At 36.9% G+C, this 23816-nt stretch overlaps 1 protein-coding gene and 1 long non-coding RNA gene across 2 annotated transcripts in view; one reads left to right on the top strand and one right to left on the bottom strand.

Moving 5' to 3' along the window:
• ddx4 (DEAD (Asp-Glu-Ala-Asp) box polypeptide 4) overlaps nucleotides 1-3475 on the bottom strand; it is a 55255-nt gene extending 51780 nt beyond the window's left edge. The window contains exons 1-2 of the mRNA XM_067432559.1: nucleotides 3358-3475; nucleotides 2884-2955 (exon numbers count right to left, since the gene is read on the bottom strand). Of these exons, the coding sequence (XP_067288660.1) occupies nucleotides 2884-2907 (24 nt within the window). The 5' untranslated portion in view covers nucleotides 2908-2955; nucleotides 3358-3475. The remainder of the gene's footprint in view (nucleotides 1-2883; nucleotides 2956-3357) is intronic.
• Nucleotides 3476-9122: 5647 nt separating this feature from the next.
• On the top strand, nucleotides 9123-12375 carry LOC137062565 (uncharacterized). The gene is made up of 4 exons (XR_010901244.1): nucleotides 9123-9369; nucleotides 9478-9537; nucleotides 9685-9822; nucleotides 9997-12375. It is a non-coding gene; the product is annotated as an uncharacterized lncRNA (long non-coding RNA).
• The last annotated feature ends 11441 nt before the right edge of the window (nucleotides 12376-23816 follow it).

Genomic DNA, 23816 nt, shown 5'->3' with positions numbered 1-23816 from the left:
TGCTTAAAGCCTTGCAAAAAGCAGCGTGCACTCATCTCAAACAGAGCACAAATAGGCCACTGAATTGAGTCTTCTTGTATTTATTTTTTGTGCATCAGTAGATAAAGGTCTATAGTTTTGCATAAAAGGAGAATATAGCGCTATGAATCGTTCTTCACTGAAATTTAAAACTTAAAAGAAAATGCTCAATAAACTGCGTCTGCGAAGTGAGAGTCTTATGTTTATTTGACGGTGATTTCACATTTCTTGTTAAGGCTAAATACAAATAAAAGGTGAACATTAATTTATTTGTACCGTTTTTATTTCTAAAATATTTAGTTTTATAGGAGGAGGTTTCATAGACTTGGCAAATTAATTTTTCAGAAGTTTGTAGGTACAGACATCCTTTGTGGCAGTTCTTGGTAGTTTTTCTAAAGCTTTTATATAGTTCATAACGATATCGAAATTATATTGTATCGACCGAAATTAAGAATTATATCGTGATATAAATTTTGGCCATATCGTCCAGCCCTAGACATCGTCCAGCCCTAGACGTGACACACAGAAGCCAATGGCAGGTCACTATGCACAGATATGTATACGTATACATATCTATGACTAGCGTGTATTGGCACATCCGTGGCACATGCGGTCTTCATTGTCATGTCACTGACATTATCGCAACACACACTGACATGACACCTGCATGACACAGAGTTGCGGAACATGTCGCCGTGTGTCTGGCGTTTTTTACATTCTATGATGGTCGTGAAACCTACACTGACAGACTCGAGCACCTATACTGACGTAACAAAATCCGAAATAAATAGCCTAATTTTGTTGTATTTTAGATGTCAATAAAACGCATTAAAGTCAGTAATATTTTTTTTTAAACATGTTACTTGTGTCACGGCTGTATTTGATTGGCACGTACCACTAAATGTTTTGTAATACGTCACCCATTCTAGGAAAAACACGAAATAAATCGGGTCACTACGACTATAAATAAGGCATCATTCGCGTCCGTTACTGTAAAACTTTATTTTTGCGTTACATACTGACATTAGCCCTATGACATACTTACATTGCGACATCTAAGATCTAGAACCTCAACAAGCAAGCGAAACAATTTCACCTCCAAGCCTAATAAACCTGAATAACTCCATGTCTAATTTCACGAAAACAATCACCAAAAAACGAAATTTCTAACTGGTTTATTTTTTTGTGTTTTATTAGCCTATTACTTAATTTAATGCATTAAATGTAATGTGTCTTTAGTAGCCTATGCGGTAAAAGACACAGGGTTTATTTCACACTAGGCTACATAATGATTATTCGTTCAAATAAAGATTGCCTTGTCACTGCAGTGTTGCCTGTCATTCATAAATAATTTTAATAAATCCATTAAATAAGTATAAAGTTATGTTCGCTATGCTTAAGCAACGAGAGGATCTTCAGACTGACATGAAGAGATTGTGAACGCATATCTCTCTCTCTCCGATCTTTCTCTTTCAGTTCTCTGTCTCTATCTAATAATGAATTTAAATAAACTTGATAATTTGTTCATATAAAAACATTTAGATGGCTCTACTTTATTTAAAGCTATTGTGTGCTAGAACTAACGAGCCATAACTTAAGAAAACAACCGTCATTTTAACCCGTCTGTTAAAAAAAACAGTTACAGCTTTAACTTGTTTTTAACTTGGCAAATAACCATGGTATACGCGGGATAATCCACGGCTAGCCATGCATTAAATGATTTTAATGCACGACCTAGAGGCAAACACCCTCCGTGTCGCGTGGTTCTTCGCCTCTACGCCATGCATTAAAATCCTTTAATGCATGGCTAGCCGTGGATGGTAAAATAGCAAAGATAAATAAGCGCTTTATAAGTGCAGTTCTTTATTAGTTCATTAGTTCGTTAACTAATGAGCCTTATTGTAATGAGCCTAAGTGTTACCGGGTTTTTTGCCCACTCTCTGACCTCTGAAGGCCGGTGTGTAATTCACACCCTAACTAAAACACATTAGGGGAAGCATTTTAATAATCCTATGAATGCATGTAAGAAAATGCATAATCGAATCAAATCAATTTGAATGTGAATCATCTCGAATCAAATCGTTCTGAATTGGCAAAAATCGTTCTTGAATCGAAAACCTACCCAAAGATTCACAGCCCTACTAACCACTTGCCACCACCCACTGGCGGTTCATTTTCATGTTTAAAAGTATTACTTTTCAACATTTCTTATTTTTATTCAAAATACATTTAAAACAATCTTATAGCATTCATTGCAATTGTAATTTTTCAGTGTAAATTATTAAATTTGATTGGCAACAGCACTAGTGTCTTCATATTTATTGATCAAACTGGCAGTGAAAGATGAAGCCTACATTTTATAAGATTAGGAAAGAAATTACCCCTGGGGGGGGGCACGATATGCATATACAATTTATGACAGAACACTGGTGAGAACATTGCTTCAGAATAAATATTTACAACAAATCCTATTTTTCTCAAACTATTTTTTATATTCCGAAAATTGAATGACTAATTTCATAATATACCAATATAAACATTTCAGTTGTCGTGCTCCCCAAGTTAAAAAAAAAAAAAAAAAAAAGAAGAAAAAAAAAAAAATCGAGCCGTGTTTTAAGACATGCGCAGAACATAACGCTAAGCTCGTGGCTCATTGTGAACCATACAGTGCAAGTCCCCATGGATAAAACGTGCGAAATACGTCAATGTCAATTTAAACGTATAAACTCCTGCCAAACTTAAATTGCAATAGGCTTACACGATAACAATATACATTCAACAGGCCAAATATAAAAGAACACTGACTACAATACTACTGAAGGAGGTAACGTTAGAGGAGAGCACGTGGCTGGCAGTTAACGTTACCTGATCTTCCTCCCAGTCGTCCATGTTGAGCAGCTTCGGCTGAAAGCAGACGATTAAATATTTCCAAGATCTCTGCAAGAAAACGACACATTGTCGACAGTAAAAATAATGTCCTAAGTTACATAAAGAGTCAATTACCTATGCTAACATGTTGAGCAAGTTATTTAAATTCAAAACTATTAAGTTAATTAGTTTTCAATGAAACCCTAATGTAAAGCGGTGATATATCGAACAAAAGCATACAAGAGTTTAAATCTGTTAACACAGTAATAAACGTTTATTTAAACGCTAATAATTAAAAACAAGTTAGCAAAATTACCAACAATTGAACCGCTGAAGAAAATAATAATGTCACCACTAACACCTAAGTTACCTATTAAACAAGAACGAGTCAACTTTGTCTTTAAGTCTAGTTAATACAATTGTAAGGAATTAAATAATTTTAGTGTAGCTTATAAAGTTAAAACAGCATACATTTGTCAGAAGACCTGTTGGCACGTGCGGCGGGAGACGGTCAGGAGTTCGCGAGAAAAGAGCCGGGCAGAAATGACGCACGCAAATCTTCTCGTGGGCGGGAAAACCAGAACGCTTTCCGATTCGCGCTTTTGAAAAGATTCTTTAATGAATCAGGTGAACGATTCACAAATCGGTTTGAATATTTTTGTACAACAATTTGAAGTTATTGCTCTGAATCGATTTTCTAAATGACTCTGAGTCGTGATTCTTTCGGTTATGTCCTGAATCAACTTGAAGTGTTTTCAGCTTTTATTAAAATAACTAAATTAGAATAAATGAAGGCAATGCACATTTTACAGTACATCAGGTGAGGATGGGAGAGAGAGGCCATCAAATAATGCTGCTCACTTACTGCAAAATTATAAAACCACCGGTTTGGAGCATGTGCTAATTACCTCAACATGAATCAAAAATATGTGCCTCCTCTCCACACTCTAACAGCAGCACCACATAATTTTGATAATGCTGAAAAATCCAGTATATCTGGTCACCAGCATAAAATAGGGGCCTATGCTTTGCACACTAAGACCAGAAAGTGTAGTGCTATTTTGGAATATACATATATATATATATATATATATATATATATATATATATATATATATATATATATATATATATATATATATATATATATATATATATATATATATATATATATATATATATATATATTACCAAAGTGCCTCATCATCGTTGTTTTCACACCTGTCAGCCAGAGTGCTTATGATAGTCACCAGAGGGCACTCCTCCTTTCTTTATGACATATGAACTGCATTTCCCATGATTCATTGCCTGGACACATCTGCCATGTGCTGGTTTCTTTCACTTGTGTATTATGCTGCCTTTGAAATTATTAGAATATTTTATAATTCCCACTTCAGAAGTTGTGATTATGAGCTTGCTGCATTCAAGAGATTTGATGTCAAAATGAACAGGAATAATTGAGAACACCGTGTTTATTCGTGTCTATTTATTGGGAAAATAATATTTAAAACCAAAATTATATGTGTATGTGTGTGTGGGGGGGGGGGGGGTACTTGTCCTTGATTAGTTTATAAAAATTGTACGCAATGTATGTTTGGTCCTGACTTCCTTCCTGCAAACGAATTGTCACTTAAATGATCGATCTTGTTATGTGCTCTAAGTGCTTATGTAAATACAAAGGAAAAAAAAATATTCAGCCATGAAAAATATCCTTTTCTTAGAATTAATTAATAATCAATACTGTGCATTCACAGGATGAACAAATTGATTGTACTGTTAATGTAGCCACATCAAGTTAATCCATTTAACTGATTTAAATTTTTATTGTTAATAAGAATAATCATAATGAGCTATGAATAATTATTAACATTTCCCATCTGAGCTAATTTGCTACATTGGACCGTTGTCATTTTCTGGAAAGATTAAGAAAACTTTATGAAACACAATTGTTTTGTCATTTGAAATGAGGATGCAGCTCTTTTCTTTTTTTTTCTTTTTTTTTATAAAAATCAAAAACCAGTCCAAAGGAGAAAACAAACACATCACCTTTATATCCAAACATAAAATCAATACTTATCAATGAACTGAGAAAACTAAGGGCATAAAATACAAAAAGTAATGAGGAACTAAACAAGAGACAGGTGATGATAACTAACAAGCTATAGCATTTAACCCATTTATTAATAGCATTGATTAATAATGAAACAAACATAATCAAACTTGTCAGTTTTACTTTAGGATTTACCAGAGGATGCAAAAGAAACGACAGAGTTATGTTATATGGTTAAAATCGTTCCTAAAGGGGTTAAATGTAGAACAAGCACACAAAAAAAACAAGCTTGTCCCCATGCACAACATTGCTTGCATGACCGCTGACCTACTTACACTCTTCGTCAAACACCTACATCAGAACAAACTTATGAAACAGACTCACCATATTTGTTTAGCTTGAACACATAATGACTGTCCATCAACTAGACCAGCACTATCAGGAAGTAGTGAAGCAGTAATTTTCCAGTGCCTTTGGCATAGAAACCTGTTGAGTTTGGAAGACTTATCCTAGACTATTCAATAAACACTGTTTATTTTTACCATCACTTTGTCTCCTGGGGCCTGTACCATGAAGGTAGTTTAATAAACTCAGGGTTACAGGATTAGTTTTGAGTTGACAAAATCAAACCATTGTATTAAGGCTTTGTTGGTCCCATGATGCTGATCATCAGCTTTCTCTGTCAACTCAGGCTTTGATCCTGAGTTCAGGAGTTTAAAAGTGACATCAGCAGTGAACAGCCAATCACACGCTGTGGAACTGAGATTCACTTTTCGCGAGACAAGCAGTGAGATTAATTTCTCTCTTCTGCAGAATATTACGTGATTGAGAAATATTAAGAAATAAAATAAAATTAAAAAAAAAATCACAGCAAGAAGAAAAGCTGTCTATGAAAGAGGACAACTTAAAGAAAAATAGTATACGTCAATGCAAGTAAAAGTTATGAAGTTAGTTTATTTGATATAGAAAAAATTGAACATTTAAGCTCAGTAAGCTTTTTTTAAAAGTTTTATTTATTGATTTCAAAGCTTATTTATATGACTTTATGTAGGCTATTTATATTAATTTGAACAAAGTGCCTATTAATGATTGATTAACTAAAATGATAAATGTGTAATTAATGAAGGGTATAATATTTACATAAATTATATCTAAATATTCAAAATTATTATTTTTATAAATAAGCATTGTTAAAAGTCAGATGCTTTAGTCTTTAAAAAACATTTGCTATGTAGTGACCTTTAATTTGGAGCAGAAACAGGGGGAGTGACTTTATTGCATCAGAGGTGTGTCACTTTACTCACAGCTGATTGGCCCAATTTCAGTTTGAGATCTCTAATCCAGAACATAACCTGCCCTGGAGCAGGTTAGCCGTGGAGCGTAAGTTACTATGGCGATGAACACAGCTAAAAGCCAAACCACTTTAATGGTACCTAAAACCCAGGATTGGCACAAACTAAGCCTAAACAAATCTGGCTAGCTAGCTAAACCAGCTTCATGGTACAGGCCCCTGCTCTTCCTTTGACTGCACCTTTTGAATTTGGATGCTTTTGAATATCAGACAAAACTCATGTTGACGGCTTTATGTTGGTTTGATGATATAGATGTAGCAAAGGGGCTGGATCTAATAAACCCTTCCAACATAGAAACGTTATTCTCTTATGTAGAGGAGCAAGAAATGTAATGGGTTACCAAAATTGATATCTGCTTAACGTGAGAAGTGTCAGGGTTTGTTGACGAAAGAGGAAGCGTAGGAAGAGTGCAACACATGAGATGAGGGTTCAACACAGACTTTACTTCAAATGGACGAAGGCTGATCATTACATACACACAATAACCAACAAAGGACAGCCCAGAATGGGGAGTATAAATACACAGAGTGGATGAGGGAAAGACACAGGTGGAGATAAACAGTGGCAAACGAGCACAGGTGAAGAAAGAACAGAATATAATTGTAACAAGAAGCAACAATGCATAAGATATTAAGACTTGTTTTTATAGAACATATCTTTAATGAAAACTTTTGTGTCTTAACGCACTGTCTTGTTTTGTTTTGATTTATATAAACAAGTATTAGTCATTTCTTTTAAAGAGGTTTGTAACCGTGAACCTGAAAGCCCGACACTTTCACATCCCGAATTCCCCTCAACACAGATGCTTACTGAAGTTTGACTTCAAAGTTTTAAGGCATTCCTATTTTAGGTTCTCACATTCGGCCTTTCATTGGCTACATTTAAATTCAACCTACTAATCTGAACCATTCCCCATGCAACATTTTTAAAGACTTGGATGTGCACCCATGTAGGTAAATAAAATAGGTATACATGATCACATTGAACAACTCCAGAACGACTCTGTTTTTCTTTGTCTCTCACTCAGAGGAGGATGAAGTTTTCCCCAACACACTCTCCACTTCAACCTACATGGGTGGCCAGGGCTGCCTCACATACACAGCTGAATTTCTCAAGAATTTTCAGGCCAACCCACTTGCAGCATATATCTGACCACTTTCACTTCATATATACATTTTCACTTCATGTTAAAGTGATACCATGGACTGGCAGTTTTGTATCCCTTTTTACTCTGGTTAATATAACAAGAATACAATGAAATATGAAAGAATACAAGACACTCTCAAAAAAAAGGTACAGTGGAGGTACAATTTTGTTCCTTGGGGAACAAAACGTATAACTGTACCTTTTAACTGGACCCTGTCCTTAGGGTACAATTATACCATTGTTTTCCTCAGTTCGGTCATAGTGAGCCACTGTCAGAGTTTGGTTCCAACCCTGAAACAGATATAGAAGCTTTTGTTGAGAATTAACAGGTTTAGCTTTTGTTGTTTTATTGAAAACGTTTGGTCACCATTATGGAGATCAGTATTTCCTTAGTTTGACAGTTTGACTTTGATATTTATGTAGACCTTGTGATTTTTGTTAAACTCATCACTGAATAAAAATATTAATAAATAATGTTCACCAGCAATACTTTCTTGCCACAGACATATGGGGGGGAGGTGGGGGGGTAACATTGCGGGGTTCGATCCGGGATGAGCGCTGTGTGAACAAAAGCCAAATCTAATGCCGCAACGTGTACGTAGTTATGGTGCGACTCCTAGAGCTTGTTTTTTCAATAATACAACTATGCTAGTCTGTGTTTTAAACACAGAGAGTGTTTGTACACAAAAGAAACTAAAATTAAACAAGCAGAAATGTGTGCAATCTGGACACAAGTTGAGACCACCGAGCTCCTTACTATCCGCGCTGAAGCTGAGATCGCTCGCCATTACACGTCACATCCGGATGTCACGTGTCAACTCGATCCGGGACCGTTACGGGTTGTGTGTGAAAGCGCACATATTACGGTATTTCGCTGGCAGTGTGAATAGACCAAATCTAGCGGCCCAGGAACAAATGCCGGGTCACATTATCCGTGTATTTGCCGGAATCGCAGTGTGAAAGGGGCTTTAGACACACAGATATCAAGAATCAGCACATGAATCTCAACAATGGTAATATACTTAATGCTGCAATGCATGCTGGGAGCCATGATTTACTGAGTTATACTGTATATACTGTGGTGGCTTTGTAGGGTTGCAGCTAAACTCTGGAGGACATTAGCTCTCTACACTGTAAAAAAATTTTTTGCGATTTTGTTATTTCAACAAATTTTTTTCAGTAGAGATAACTAGATTGTCCAGACAACAAGGCATTTTAAGTTTTCTTGTCCTCAACTAGACTGAAAGTTAAGTGAACAAGTATAATTGTTGTTTTAACTCAAAAACATATGTTGAAATAACTAAACTAGATTTTCTGTTGAATGAACAAGTATAATTGTTGTTTTAACTTAAAAACATAAGTTGAACTGTTCTGGATTTTACTCCAATTATACTTTAGTCTATTTATTTAACTACAGTAAACTAAACTTAATCTACTATGTGCAGCTGATTTATATACAACACTCTAATTATATAGATATGAGCACATTTATTTAACTTACCGTATTTAATACGTACCATTCCACACCATATAAACCAAGTCTTAATTCAAGGAGTCAATGAGTAAAGAGTTTTTGTATTAACACGGCTAGTGAAAACAGCGCCATCTGGCGGAGAGGATAATTATGTACATTCAGGAAATGCACGTGCTGTATGCGCGCGCTCCCGTATCCCCTCCCCCACCGACTGACAGACCAGACGCCATTTCCCTTCAATCGCAATGCTGAGCAAATGAGTAGTGTTTACACCGGCATAGTGTTTTATTTCATTAACAGTATGAAGTTTATAACATTATATTGTGGTAGGATGGTGTGTGTGTGTGTGTGTGTGTCCGTGCGCACCTAAACTTAGAGATATCTTTGACTCGCGGTGCAGAGCGGAGGATAGAAACAGGCGACTGAGGCGAGAGAACTTTTTCACAGGGAAATATTATAAAGTAAGTGTTTTATCTCATTTACCATTTGTTTTTCATAATTTATTGATTTATACCAATATGTAACTTATATGCTGTACGCGTTTAAACGAGCCAAATTTTTTCTCTCAGGGGACATGACTCACCGTGCAGTGCAGACATTGAGTTTACTTTTAACCAAGATAACACAAAGTAAGTTACGTGTTTAACCTCATCTACAAAGTGTATTTATGACATTATATTGTTTTATAATTATATTTGTGTGTGTGTGTGTGTGTGTGTGTGTGTGTGTGTGTGTGTGTGTGTGTGTGTGTGTGTGTGTGTGTGTTGTGCTCCCAGAGCCGTTGAAATACAGAGTTCCTAACGTTACACGCTTTTACCTCGCGGGGTTCATGGAGCTCTCAACAACTCGCGCCGTCTATTTGTTCGAATGGTTGGAGGTGGACAGCCGTTTCACTATATTTGCTGCAATTTCTGGTAAATATTAACTTTATGAATTTAAATAATATCAAATTGTGAAATTTGAAGTATTCAGCCCTAATTAAATCACATTGAGTCATTGTACAGTGTAAACATTGCAACATGTTGTCAATAAGCCTATAAAATGTTTTTTTTTTTTTTTTATGTTTTTATCTATTGCTCCTTGACAAGAAACTGAACTGGTTTACGGATCGGATGAAACTACATCTCGCTTCACTGCATGGTCTCTCTCTCAGATTGCCATCAGATACAGATAAGTTTCATGAAACTCCTTGAAAATTATTAAATGTGAGTTTGAATCGATACAGGTCAAATAAATAACTATTAAAGGGTAAGTTCACCCAAAAAGGAAAATAACCTCATGATTTACTCACCCTCAAGCCATACTAGGTGTATTCCAGACGAATACAATCGGAGTTATATTTAAAAAAAATCTAAAGCATTATAAATGGCAGTGAATGGCAGTCCAAATTTTTAAGCCCAGAAAAAAGTGCATCCATCCATTGTAAAAGTAATCCACACGGCTCCAGGGGGGTTAATAAAGACATTCTGATGTGAATCGATGGGTTTGTAATGTAAAAAGTTATAATGTAAAATATGTAGCTTCTGGCGCGATGGCCTTCCGTATTAAAGTTACGGAAAAAGTGTAACTGGCACGGCGATGTCGTCGGATGTAGAGGGAAAGAAAAACGCAACTGGCGCAGCGACGGCATCGGACATGGTGTAAAAAAAATGTAATTGCCGCGACGATGACGTCGGACGTGGCGTAAACCTTTTGAACTTCGAGAGGCATTACACTTATTTCGTAAGTTGAGGGCGGTCCGCCAGAAGCCTTTATTAACCCTCCGGAGCCTTCTGGATTATTTTTTATAATGGATACAGGGCTTGACATTAAGCATGTTCATGTGCTTGTCCGGAAAAAAGTTTGATATTTTGTGTGTGTGTGTGTTTTAAATATAATTTATTCTGAAGCAATATGCTGACCAGTATTCAATCAGCTTTGACATATTTAAATCTGCATATTTGTGAATTTTTTAATTATTATTTTTTACTTTATATTAAGGGCATTTCCCCTCTAATCTTATTAAATATAGGCTATGCTTCAGGTTTCATTTTATATTGTAAAATTTGATCTATACATTAATTTAAAATAAGACACTATAAGGGCTGTTACCAATCACATTAAATAATTTACACTGAAAAATTTAATTTGCATTAAATAATGTTTTGAAATTTGTATTTTTGGATAGACCAATAATGTTTAAACATCAAACCAAACCTCCAGTAGGTGGTAGCAGGTGGCCGTTTTAATGAGTGAGTCATTGAGTCGTTCATTCAAACGATTCATTCAAACGCTGAATCGTTCAGTAACACACATGTTGCTGTGACGTGTTGCGGTTCTGCTGTGAATGATTTTCACGGCTGAAATAGAACAAAACATTAAATATTGCTTCTTAAAGTGACTTTAAGGGAATGTTAATTTAAGTTAATGTTAATTAATTGTTTTGCTATGAACTGTCATATGAAGTCAGTGTCATTTTCAGTCGTGGTGGTATTCAGGAAAACAGGTCAAGTGTTTTTAATGTCTTCTCTAGAGGCTGCACAAGTGTCAACAGCGCGACCTTGTTATCGTCAGTTCATTATATATTATTATCCACTATCAATCGCCACTTACACTAAATTAATGCAATCATTCTTGCATTTTGGTGATTCGCTAGCTATTTTTTGTTTTAATCAGGTCCATCGGGCAAGTAAAATTCTCTTTCACTTGTCCCTTCGAAAAATCCACAAGCGTTAATGTCGAGCCCTGGGATAGATGCACTTTTTTTCTGGGCTTCAAAATTTGGGCAGCCATTCACTGCCATTTATAATTTTTGGATTAGCCAGAACTTTTTTTAATATAACTGATTCAGGGCTCGACATTAACGCTTGTCAGGGACAAGTGAAAGAGAATTTTACTTGCCCGATGGACAAGGGCCTGATTAAAACAAAAAATAAACTAACGTTAGCGAATCACCAAAATGCAAGAATGATTGTGCATTAATTTAGTGTAAATGGCGATCGATAGTGGATAATAATATATGATGAAATGACGATAACAAGTTTGCGCTGTTGACACTCGTGCAGCCTCTCGAGGAGAAATTACAACACTAGAGCCATTTAAGCTGTTTCCTGAATACAATCATGACAGAAAGTGACTCTGATTTCATATGACGGTTCCATAAACATTACATTAACATTCACTTAGTCACTTACATTTTAGATGCAATATTGAGTGTGTTTGTTCTATTTCAGCAGCGAAAATCGTTCACAGCAGAACCGTAACAAGTCTCACAGCAACTGAACGATTCAGTGTTTGAATGAATCGTTTGAATGAACGAATCAATGGCTCACTCATTAAGACGGCCACCTGCTGCCACCTACTGGAGGTTTAGTTTCATGTTTAAACATACTTTCTAACATTTGTATTTGTCTATTCAAAACTACAAATCTCAAAACATTATTTAATGTAGTTGTGATTTTTCAGTGTAAATTATTTAATTTGATTGGTAACAGCCCTTATATTGTCTTATTTTAATTTAATGTATTGATCAAATTTAACAATATAGAATGAAACCTGAAGCAGAGCCTTTATTTAATAAGATTAGGGGGGAAATCCCCTTTATAAAAGGTAAAAATATCCTACATTTCAAATGATTCAATATTTTTTTTTAAATCACAAATATGCATATTTAAATATGTCAAAGCTGATTGAACAATGGGGAGAATATTGCTTCAGAATAAATTATATTTACAACGCACACACGCACGGAAAAACCAAAAAATATCGAACTTTTTTCCGGACAAGCACATTTTTTATTTGGCCAAGTGAATGAACGATATGAAACAAGAATGTAATACACCTAGGATGGCTTGAGGGTGAGTAAATCATGGGCTAATTCTCACTTTTGGGTGAACTAACCCTTTAATATGACAGTGGTTTTAAATGTTGTTTTTGTTGCTTTTTTGCATTTGAATATTGCACTTTACTAGTAGATACAGCATGAAATAAACATGTATGAACATCAGAGAATATGTTTAAAGATACAGTACAATGTATGAAATCTGTATTGTCTCATGTAATCGCAGTGTTTCAACTGCGCAAACGTTAATAAACGTCAATAAATAGCTTTTAAGCAATGTCATGTCACATTTACCTCAGAAAAAATATTCTGTCAGCTAGAAAAAGTATATTTACTATATTGCATAGTTATTGTATTGCTGTTCTTTAGTATTTAATGTATGTTTGAATAAATATTTTATGACAGCACCACTTAAAATTTGTATCTGTGTCTCATTTTTTTCCAGCCAGATGATGATGAGAGAGACATTGTTCATGGGGTTAATGTAGGGCATCTTGACCATGAGTGAGGACATCAGACATGATAGTGCCTTCCCAGATGATGTTGTGGATGTGGATGTCATACTAGACGGAGATTGTGGTCATGGATCTAGAAGATGCCCTAAATGCCTTTGCCACACTGTTTGGGCTCGAGCTATGAGGTTATCCAACTTTTTATTTTATTTTTATTTTTAATCTAGGTTTAATGGTTGGGGAGAGCTGCAAAGCTGAAAAAAATGCAGTGAGGTAACACTGGTGCATATGTGCTGTTTATGCTCATTGATAAATGTACTGAAGCTTGAGAGCTTACACATTGTTAATTAAAATGAACTTAAATTAAGTTTAAATTAAAATGGTATAAAGCCAAATCAGAGGTGTTTAACAGTCTGTGCCGTTTCTTTTTGCAATTTTCTGAAGAAAGGACATTTCAGACCTTTTGTGTGGTTGTTTTTGGTGTTTGTTTTTGCAATAAATATAAATGTGTACTGATATGTGTTGCTGTGATTTTAATTTGCTATAGGTTTTATTCTAAATCAAATGTAGTTTAAAAATCAATATAGTAATGCAATTAATACTTATTAAAGCAGCTTTGCAACCAACTAAAGTAAAGTTATGATGACTAGAACATTTAAGTTCAGAAAACTGAAGTGAAGTTATGATGACTAGAACATTTAAGTTCAGAAAACTGAAGTGAAGTTATGATGACTAGAACATTTAAGTTCAGAAAACTGAAGTGAAGTTATGATGACTAGAACATTTAAGTTCAGAAAACTGAAGTGAAGTTATGATGACTAGAACATTTAAGTTCAGAAAACTGAAGTGAAGTTATGATGACTAGAACATTTAAGTTCAGAAAACTGAAGGGGAAGTTTTTATTACTAAATGGAATTAGTTCAGATAACTTATCCAAATAAGTAAGAGAAACTTAAAAAAATCAATGCAAAAAGATAACAAAATATATTAAGTTAAGTCAACAAATAATTTTTTACAGTGTAGGACTGAACTTGCCTACCTCTGACTTAGAGGTACAAAAGGTGGAGTCGAAGGGATGGAGGGCCCCAGTGGAACTGAAGGAGGGAAGGGCGCAGATGTATAGCCAAAAATATGTCTGTGGTGGCGCACAGACCAAGGCAAGGTACGGAGGGACAAGGGACCCCGGTGGAGCTGCAGGGATGACAGACCACGGTGGAGCCAAAGGGGGTGACGAGCCACAGGCCAAAGGGCTGAAGAGGAGCAAGTGAAGCCAGGTGGAACCAGGCGAACCGGTGGAGGGCCTAGGCGTAGCCAAAGGCCTGAAAGTCTGTGGTTGAGCCGGGACATTCGACAGACAAAGTTGTAGCCAGAGGGATGGGGGACTCCAGTGGCCCTGTAGTGGTGATGGACCATGATGGAGCTAAAGGGTCAATGAGCCACGGTGGAATAGGCAGGTCAAAGGGCTGAGGTGAAGCAATTGGCTTAGAAGTCTGCAATGTAGCAGGAGGTTGCCTCAGGCCCCAGGACAAACTTGGCTTCAGACTTAATGCGGCATGATGCAATGCAAACCAACTCCTCTTGTGTTAAGGTTTATTATTTCCACATGATCCTCCCGAACTTTGTTAATTAAACATAATTTGTTAAATGGCAGCATTTCCTTTTGTAACATCAGGCAGTTGCTATCCTTATTCTAAATAAAATAGATATACTTACAAATCAATCTTTTTATTTTAAATCTGGCATTTTACTTCAGGTGAGGGCAGTGTTTCTTCATGCAACATCCAGACAATTGACATCCCTATCCTATTAAATCCAAAGATATGGGGTACTACAGGTTGCACAACAGTTCACTACAGATCAAATTTTATTCAGCTGAGCTTTTTATTAAGCTGGCATTCATTTTTGAATCAGTTTTATTTCACCCCAGGTGACTGGTAGTATTCCACTTGAAACATAAAAAAAAGTTGCTATTATTGTAATAAATGACAAAATATAAATGGTATCAAATCATAATACAGGTTGTACAATAGAGAACAGAAATGCTTTAAAATTATTACTCACCTGTGTTTTTCCTTTATCTTTTTGAGTTTTTAATTGGACACTCACCACAGTTTTACTTTACCTCAATGGACAGGTAATTTTCTTGCAGGCAGTGGGAGCACAATAGAGGGTAATTATTGTCTTCTCTTCCGCGTTTGTTTTCAAACCTCAAATAAAGAATCAAACGGTCGTGAATCAGCAGATTGATAAGTGATTCATATCGCCAATGTCACGTGATTTCAGCAGTTTGCCAGCTTGACACGCAATCCGAATCTTGAATCACGACCGTTTGATTCTTTATTTGAGGAGCACAGAAGAGAAGACAATGCTGAATAAAGTTGTATTTTTTGTTATTTTTGGACCAAAATTTATTGTCAAAATGTATTGTTCAAAAGAGTCTAACTAACCAACTGATGTCACATATGGATTACTTTGATGATGTTTCAAAGGACAGAAAGCCCTGGGACTAAAATCTGGACTAACTTTATAACGGGACTTTTAATCCTGTTATTATCAAAGTCGATTTCAGTCATCCAGATTTTCCTCTTGTCTCGCGAGTGGAAAATGGGATTTCTTCATCGAGTATCAATCTTACAAACTCGAAGAAATAATAATTTGTTTGATCAGGACAAATAATACTTCATGAATTTGTACAATTTGTATTACTGAAATAGTAACACAAAAATCAAGCTTAATTTGTAGCTAAGATCTTACGTCATCAGTGACTTCAAATCCATAAGCAAGGCATTCACTTCAATGTAATTATTGGACTTTAATAGACACTAGAGTATACAAAACTACGATTTCACACAGGGTAAAACATGCATATATGTGGGTAACAAAACAAACAACGTACAAGGAAAAATCAAAACTTAACGAATAACACAAAAGTAACATAGAATGAGAGAGAAAGAGAGAGAGAGAGAGGGAGAGAGAGAGAGAGAGAGAGGGAGAGAGAGAGAGAGAGAGAGAGAGAGAGAGAGAGAGAGAGAGAGAGAGAGAGAGTTCTATGTCTTTTATCACGCAGTTCTTTCCAAGAGGCCCCAGTTAAATTCATACTATTCCCTTTAAGCGCAGTTTGATTGCGAAATAGGATACTTGCATTTACGTTTTAGGTGTGTAAGTCTGTTGCATTTTCTTAAGGTTCTCCTCAAGGCAATGAAGCTTGGATCGCGTTCTTGGGGGAGTTTTCCGGGCGTGATTGCTGGACGTGTCTCTCGGGCAGGTTTGCCCATCTCTCCTTGCAGCTCGAGTGCTCAATCGTTCATCTCTTCATCCCATCTCTCAAGTTGGAAGCGCTTTGGCGGAAGGTGCTCGCAAAGAGTCATTTTGGGTGTAGATTTGTATAGATGAGATAGGCCGAGATAATTCAATCAGGAGATGAGTGGTCACAAGACTGTTCCCATTGAAAGCCCCCACTTCCTTGTGACTCAAACAAAGATGGGTGATTTATTAAGAAGCCATCTTTATTTCTTTTCCCGGAAAGTGTATAGTTTTATATTGATGATTTTGTCGCATATTTAAGCACTGAAATCGTCGTCGTTGGGCGTCTGCGATTCCAATGATACCATGAACGACCGTATTGACATTCGAGAATGCATGATACAGAATTTACAGTTACTAGCCTACAGAAGTTGAGTTTACATGCAGTAAACATCCAAGTTACTTCAAAACATCATATAAAACATTGCATCATCACAATACATATATTTGGTACATTGAAGAGGTAATTTAATCAAAAAGTTCATATATTGCTGATCTGTGTGTTCTCAGAGCAGTTTCTCTGTGTATGTGTGTGTGTATGGGTCAGAGGTCGAAAGCAGGGGGGTTGTTTGGATGACGTGTTTGCTGCAACCCAAAAAGGCCTGAGGTGTCCAGGACTTTAACACACAAAATCCTTTCTTTGGGGATTATAATGTGGCGCATCATCAGTTAATTAGTAGTATAGTTGCAGTACAAGGGACCTCTGTAGGGTGATTACATCATCCCAGGATACGTGATTATCTGAGCTCTGGTCATGCGGTCATATGGTTAATTATTAACTCACTACCATCTCCCATTGTCGCTACACCTTGGACAGCTCTCCTCCTTTTAGAGCTCTCCATATCTCTCAACAGCACAGATCCTCCTGCTGAGAAAGTGACAGTGGTTCACAGAACTCAGTTTTGGAATCACAGAAGTATCCAGAGTGGCTAAGTTACAGTTAGCTCTGGGACTTGAGAGAGAGCTCAAATGCAGAGCAGGCCACCATACACCTATGTCCCACAGCATCCAATTTATCTGTGGTCAGAATGTAAGTTAGCGGTTTCATGTCTTTCTAGACTTCAAACTTTGCTTTGTATGGTTATCATGCAGCTTGTCAACAACAGCCTACTTTAACACCAAGAACTTCCTATCAGAAGGCGTCAAGCTTCTGCTAACAAAAGCAACAGGCCTCAACCCCTGTCCTTGGTCCTGATATCTATACAGCACCCTGCCCAACCCTTCACAGAGGGCATCAACATGTAAGACGTACGGGAGCTGTGGGTTATCAAAAACTATATGAGCCTGTAAGTCTTAGGCCATGTCCACACTAATACGTTTTCAGTTGAAAACGTATATTTTTCTCTCTGTTTTGGCCTTCCATCCACACTGAGATAGTGTTTTAACATCAATGAAAACGTATCGTTTTTGAAAATGCTCTACAAAGCGGATACATTTGAAAACACCGTCTTCGCGTCGTAGTGTGGACTGTGAAAACGGAGGCTTTTTAATACGATGACGCATTTTTAGCCATGTGATGCAGTCATATGACCAATTCAGCCAAGATGGTGAACGACATTGTACAGCAGTTGTTTTGTATGCTTTCTGTTTTGACAGCCTTGTTTAATATTAATGTCAGTTTGTACATACTGTTAAAAAACTCAGTGCCTTTTCTCGACATTGGCGCAAAATTTCAAGCGGAAATGACGCAAGTCGAAGTGTCTTGGATTTGCTCATGTGCAGTACGGGGATGTAAGCGTTTTCAGACGTTTCAGTGTAGATGAACATTTTTTGGAAAACGATTGAAAATGATAGTGTGGACGCAGAGCGTTTTTAGAAGAAAACACAGTTTTTTAATTTTTCCGGATTAGTGTAGAGTAGACGTAGCCTTATTTTCAACTCTTTGAAATGATAGATTTAAAAGATAATGAGTTAATCCAAGTAGATCAACACTTCCAACAATTTCATGCCTCCCACTGTCTCCATAAATTCTTTGCAGTAACTGGAATTAGTAAAACTCTGAAAGCTGTCATTTCTTGGTCACGCAGGAGGATCTGATAATATCCAGTCCTAAGGTCCAATACACTGAACAGTGTAGACAGCTTCCATTTAAGAGGTTAACTTAATCCTGGGTCAACAGCTTTCTCTCTGCACCATAGACTGTAAAAAAAATATGGTCGTAGTGTCCGTGACGTCACCCATAGTATTCCGATAAGTTGTTCTGAAGCTTAAAGTAGCGGCAAGCTGGGCGTTGCCATCTTACGAGCGAGTCATCGTGTGTCATTCCCGGACAACAGAAAATGGGCAAAAAGGCGGGATGTGGGCGGAGCTGAGGTGACGTAATGACTAGAGACGGCGGATAAATGGCTATCCACCTGTAACCACACCCTTAATTATGCAGAACTTTAAGGCTTTATATAACGTAAACGAATGAGTTATGAAAAAAATTGACCCCACTTACTAGCCTAGAAATCTAGACTCACCCTAGCGGCAGCAAATTTAATTTGCCCGCAAGTGTCGTCTAGCAACTCTCAATACCCTTCTGAGCTGTATTCCCCTAACTCTTGCCGGACCAATCACATCGTGTATAGAGTCGGCGGGCGGGGCCATAATGACGACGGCCGAGTTGAGTTTGCGTGCTTCTAGAAAACACAGAAACTGGTGAACGGCAGTCTTTCGAATCAGCTTTGATCGCGACTCTGGAAGACTTGGAGTTAAGCTTTTCTCTGAGAAAAGAACAAAGAACGGCACTGAAGTCATTCTTAAAAAGGGAAGATGTGTTCAGAGTTTTGCTGACCGGATACGGCGAATGTTTTATCTATCAACAAGCTCCGTTTCACCTTCGTTGTTTTGGTTGGTGTAGCGCTATCCTATCGCGTACAGAGGGAGTTTGAAAGACAACCGTTTATCCCGCCCCTCGGATTGAGCCCTGTCTATGGTGAATTTCCAGACCAAACATCTTGATGTGGGTCTGGCTTGTCAGGCTACCCACTCACAGTTGTCATGAAGGTCAAAATTAGCCTAATAGGCCAAAAACACAATTTTTACCAGGCTGTAAACAAGTTTTTTTCTGTTGTAAAGTTTTAACATGGGGCTCAATGAGATTCTGCTCCCTTCTGGAGCCTGTCCCTAGTGGCCAGTTGAGGAATTGTAGTTTACATTACTTCCTTATTGGCTTCAAGAAAGATCGCGGGAGGTTGACCCTTGCTCTGCACTAAGCAATAATTTTTGAACATACAAGTTTACAGCTTCTGAAAACACAATCTGAATGATCTGTATGAACCACTCTTGACAGATATTGACCACTGCAGACCGGGAACACTCCACAAGAGCTGTAGTTTTGGAGATGCTCTGACCCAGTTATCTTGCTATCACAATTTGGCAACAGCTTTAGAAATAGTCAAATGTTTTTTCTTTTCTTCTTTTCTTTAATCATCTCAGGGTTTGTACAACCTCTTGAGAGTGCAATTCAAGGACTTTTCAAGTGTTTCACACTTTTCCCAGAACATCAAAGCCCTAAATATTATCAAATTTTAATATTATTTTTAGTGTGATGATTTGTAAAAGTTTAAAGGTGTAGGACACTTTATGGCAAAACAAAACAAAACAAAACACTTTTATTAAAAAAACAGCAACATGAAATTACCACTATAACCAGTATGTGGTGGCATAGGAGCCCTTACTTGACTTATTAGACTATATAGAAACAAGTAGGGTGTCACAAAGTCTCATGAAAAACAACTTACACAGAAAACAAGTAGAGTTCTCATTTTAGTTCAGTAGCCTATGTTAATATAGAAAAACATTTAATAAGAGTCTATTAAACTTGTTCTTATAAAAATTAGGTTTTTGCACATTACTGTTAACAAAAAGTTTTTTTCTGCATATCAACTCAATATGCAGTTAATCAATTTCCAATAAACAAACTATTAGTAATAACTGCACTTATTATCAAAACAACAATTTTATGATTGAATCAACTTTATGATATTTTTTTCTCCGCTGCATGGTGCCACTGCTCTCAAATGTTAGTCTAGATATCATCAAATTAATGAATAAAGGACACATAGGACATCCAAATTAAATTAATTAAAATGACAGATGGTCTCATAATTTGACAAGTAGTCAATGTGCTATTTATTTCTCTTAAAATATCAATACAGTCATATGGCGTCAGTTCTTACAAAATTATATTGTTATAGACGGTTTCAACGGCAGCAACATAAACAAACGCTACTGCGCATGCGCGCTTTTGTGGCCCAAACTTAACTTCCGGTAGACATCAATAACACCAGAGGATGCGTTATCTTTCTTATGCGTTAGCATCTTTAATTTTGATTGTGCACCATTATCTTAATGTATAGATTTTTTTTGTTTCAGCATGTTTATTATAAATAATCTCCCATTTATGTCTTTATAATATAGAGTGGGAAAACGCCCCACTTAAAGGGTAGGCAAAACTGAAAATCCTGTCATAAGCCTCGTTCACACCGCCAGCGACACGCAGCGACAAAGCGACACGATCCCATTCATTTCAATGGAGCGCTGGCGACTTCCGGCGACACGAGCGACAGTGACCGTTGGCGACAGAATGTGGGCGTGTCAAGCGACACGAGACGCGCGACAAAAGTTCAGAAATTTCAACTTTATGCAAACGAGAAGCGATTTTCGCGAGCGACAACCAATAGGAGTGAAGTCAGTGGAGTGCACGTGATCCGTCTGCTTTACTGCTGCTACTGCGGTGTCCGGAGGAGTTGTTGATATTAGCTTTTAGCAAGCCCCCTGTTCTTTATAATATGTCTCTGTGTAGCCTACATACAGAGACACATTTAAAAAAATGATGCATGGAAAAACGTGTCTGGGATTGTGGGGATATAAAGTAAGTTTTGACTAAACTGCATGCAATATGGTCTACCTATTACAGTACAGTGTGTATGTATTCTAATAACTTGCTCTGTACTGCAAAACACTAGTAATAAAAACGGTACTATAGTACAAATATATTTAATGACGTTTATATGCAACCCGTGTAGTGGGAACGCCCACTAGCGACATGAATCTCTGGCGCTGGCGACATGCAGCGACAAAATCGCTGGCGGTGTGAACGAGGCTTTACTCACCGTCACGTTGATCCCAGAGTTTTCGCTAGAAAAAAATGGTGCCGGTCAAAGTGACCGGCAGAGGTTTCGTTTTCCGGACATTTTGATGATATGCCGGTCAAAAACTCCTGAAAGCAGTTTATGTAGGCTAACTTTAAAAAAATGACATAATCAGGCCGTATATAATAATAGATTTTATTTATATGCAACATGTTTATTAGCCGAACTTTCAAATAGACGGGAAAAAAACATGAACGTCCGATTGGCGTCAATCAACCAATTTTTTTAACTCATAGGCGTAATTTGCGGGTGGGACATGTCCCTACCACTTTTTTAAAACATCCTGCTTCACGGATTAACCTAACTAATTCAAACAAAACATCTCTGGTTAACTAGAAGAGTATCATTTCATTTGTTTGTTAAATAAGAGGCGATCTGGCGCTCGTTGCCGCTGTTATCAGTGGAGCAGATTCCTCTCGCGGCTCCTGCAGTCTTCACACAGACGAGCGCTTTAATCTAACGCTTTACACCGTTGCAGAGACTTTCTATTCGTTCCGGTCAGATCGCGAAACAAAATGCACAAAAACTGTACATCCTGCTCTTGATGTAGCTACAACCACTGATGGTATTCGGTTTTGATGAGAGAAAAAATAGGCTACGAGGGCATATTAGAAACGAGAACTTCTGACAAGTTTAACAGACTAGCAGTGATTAAGCAAAGTGTGCAAATCTATTTGCCTTTATTCACGTGAAAATTCTTGGCACAACATTGTGTTTAGATGCAATAATTAAACGCAATTAATACATTTAATTATAAACTCGGTATGTCTCATTTAGTTGGTAACATTTAAATTGGCCACCGTGTGAAATGACAAAATCATATAATAGAATATAACAGTATAGCCTATACTGATAACTGTAAGCAGGTAAGCACTACAAGATGTTTTTGAAATCATTAGAGAAAACGACAAAATTACTTATTCACAAAATTACGTGTGTGAATAAGTGCTACCTGTTTAAAATGTGCTTGCACCCGATCATATTCAGTAAGGTAAAAAAAAAAAAATCCCTTAAACTTTAACATCCTGCTCATGCCCATCGCTGTATAATCATCTGTATCCAGCTGGTTGTTTACCGTGTGAGTTCTGAACACTACTAGCCTATGTGCTTATTTAAATCTTTTCGTTTCTACACATATTAGACTACATATTCCTCATGTCTGTGAGGCAAGCCTGCCGAGTTTCAGTTTATTTGAAACACGCTTCAGTTCATGAGCAATGAAAGCGATGGCTTCCGCGACCTATAGTCTACTTATTTATTTCTTATTTATTAAATACATGCAATTAACCGAAGAACCCTTTATTAAAATTAAGAGACAATTTGTACAAAACGAAATAACTAAATATAACCACCAAAATCATTTCTGACCCACTTGCATCTTTGCACTTATAGCCTATCATAATCAGATGAAATCTAAAAATAATATTATAATATTTAAACATAAATATGAAGAAAAAAAAACATTGTTTAATGGCTACAACAAGTATAGTAAGCTACAGATTTATGTCATGTCTGAGCTGGATTTGAACGAACATCATTTTACCGGTGGGTTCATAGTAGCCTATATAAATGCGTGCGCACTCGCCTTTCAATTATGCGATGCGTCGGCATAACATGTTTCTTTGTTTCATAATATAAGATTAATGTTGGGAAACTTGTGTCATGTGCTCTCTGCTTGATTTTTAATATTTATATCATGTTAACCAAGAATAGTACGTCAAAATGTATTTCTACTGAGTAGTGCGCCATACTCTATCCACTAACCAGACCGATAAACAGACTCAGACCGGAAGTTAACTTCGGGCCAGGCGCGTAACCGTAGCAACGCGCGTGCGTTCGATGAAACCGTCTATATTTTATGATCACCTCAAATTTTTTTTTTTTTTTAAATGTGACAACAGTAAGAAGTGTTCGGATCGGTTCGGATGCAATATAGGCTACACAAGAATACAGACACAGTCTGAATGTCCTTAAAGGCTGCATTCGCTAGTCCTACTCCAAACCATTAAAGTTATCTTTTTGGTTATCATAAGTTAACTCATATGTGTTTTGGCCTTGGAAACTGTAAATTTGGGCAGGCATTGAGGCAAAATTATTCAGGTTAAGCGGTTAAAAGGTTAAAACACTTTAAAAGCGGCCGTTGATTGGGAAGCGTCATCGAAGCTCCCCCTTCACCGTGACGTCGTGTCTGACGC

Source organism: Pseudorasbora parva, chromosome 23 (assembly GCF_024679245.1).
Source record: "Pseudorasbora parva isolate DD20220531a chromosome 23, ASM2467924v1, whole genome shotgun sequence".
Classification (NCBI taxonomy): domain Eukaryota; kingdom Metazoa; phylum Chordata; class Actinopteri; order Cypriniformes; family Gobionidae; genus Pseudorasbora; species Pseudorasbora parva.
The sequence above is the reverse complement of the archived record's forward strand: the minus strand, read 5'-3'. Positions and strand labels throughout refer to the sequence as shown.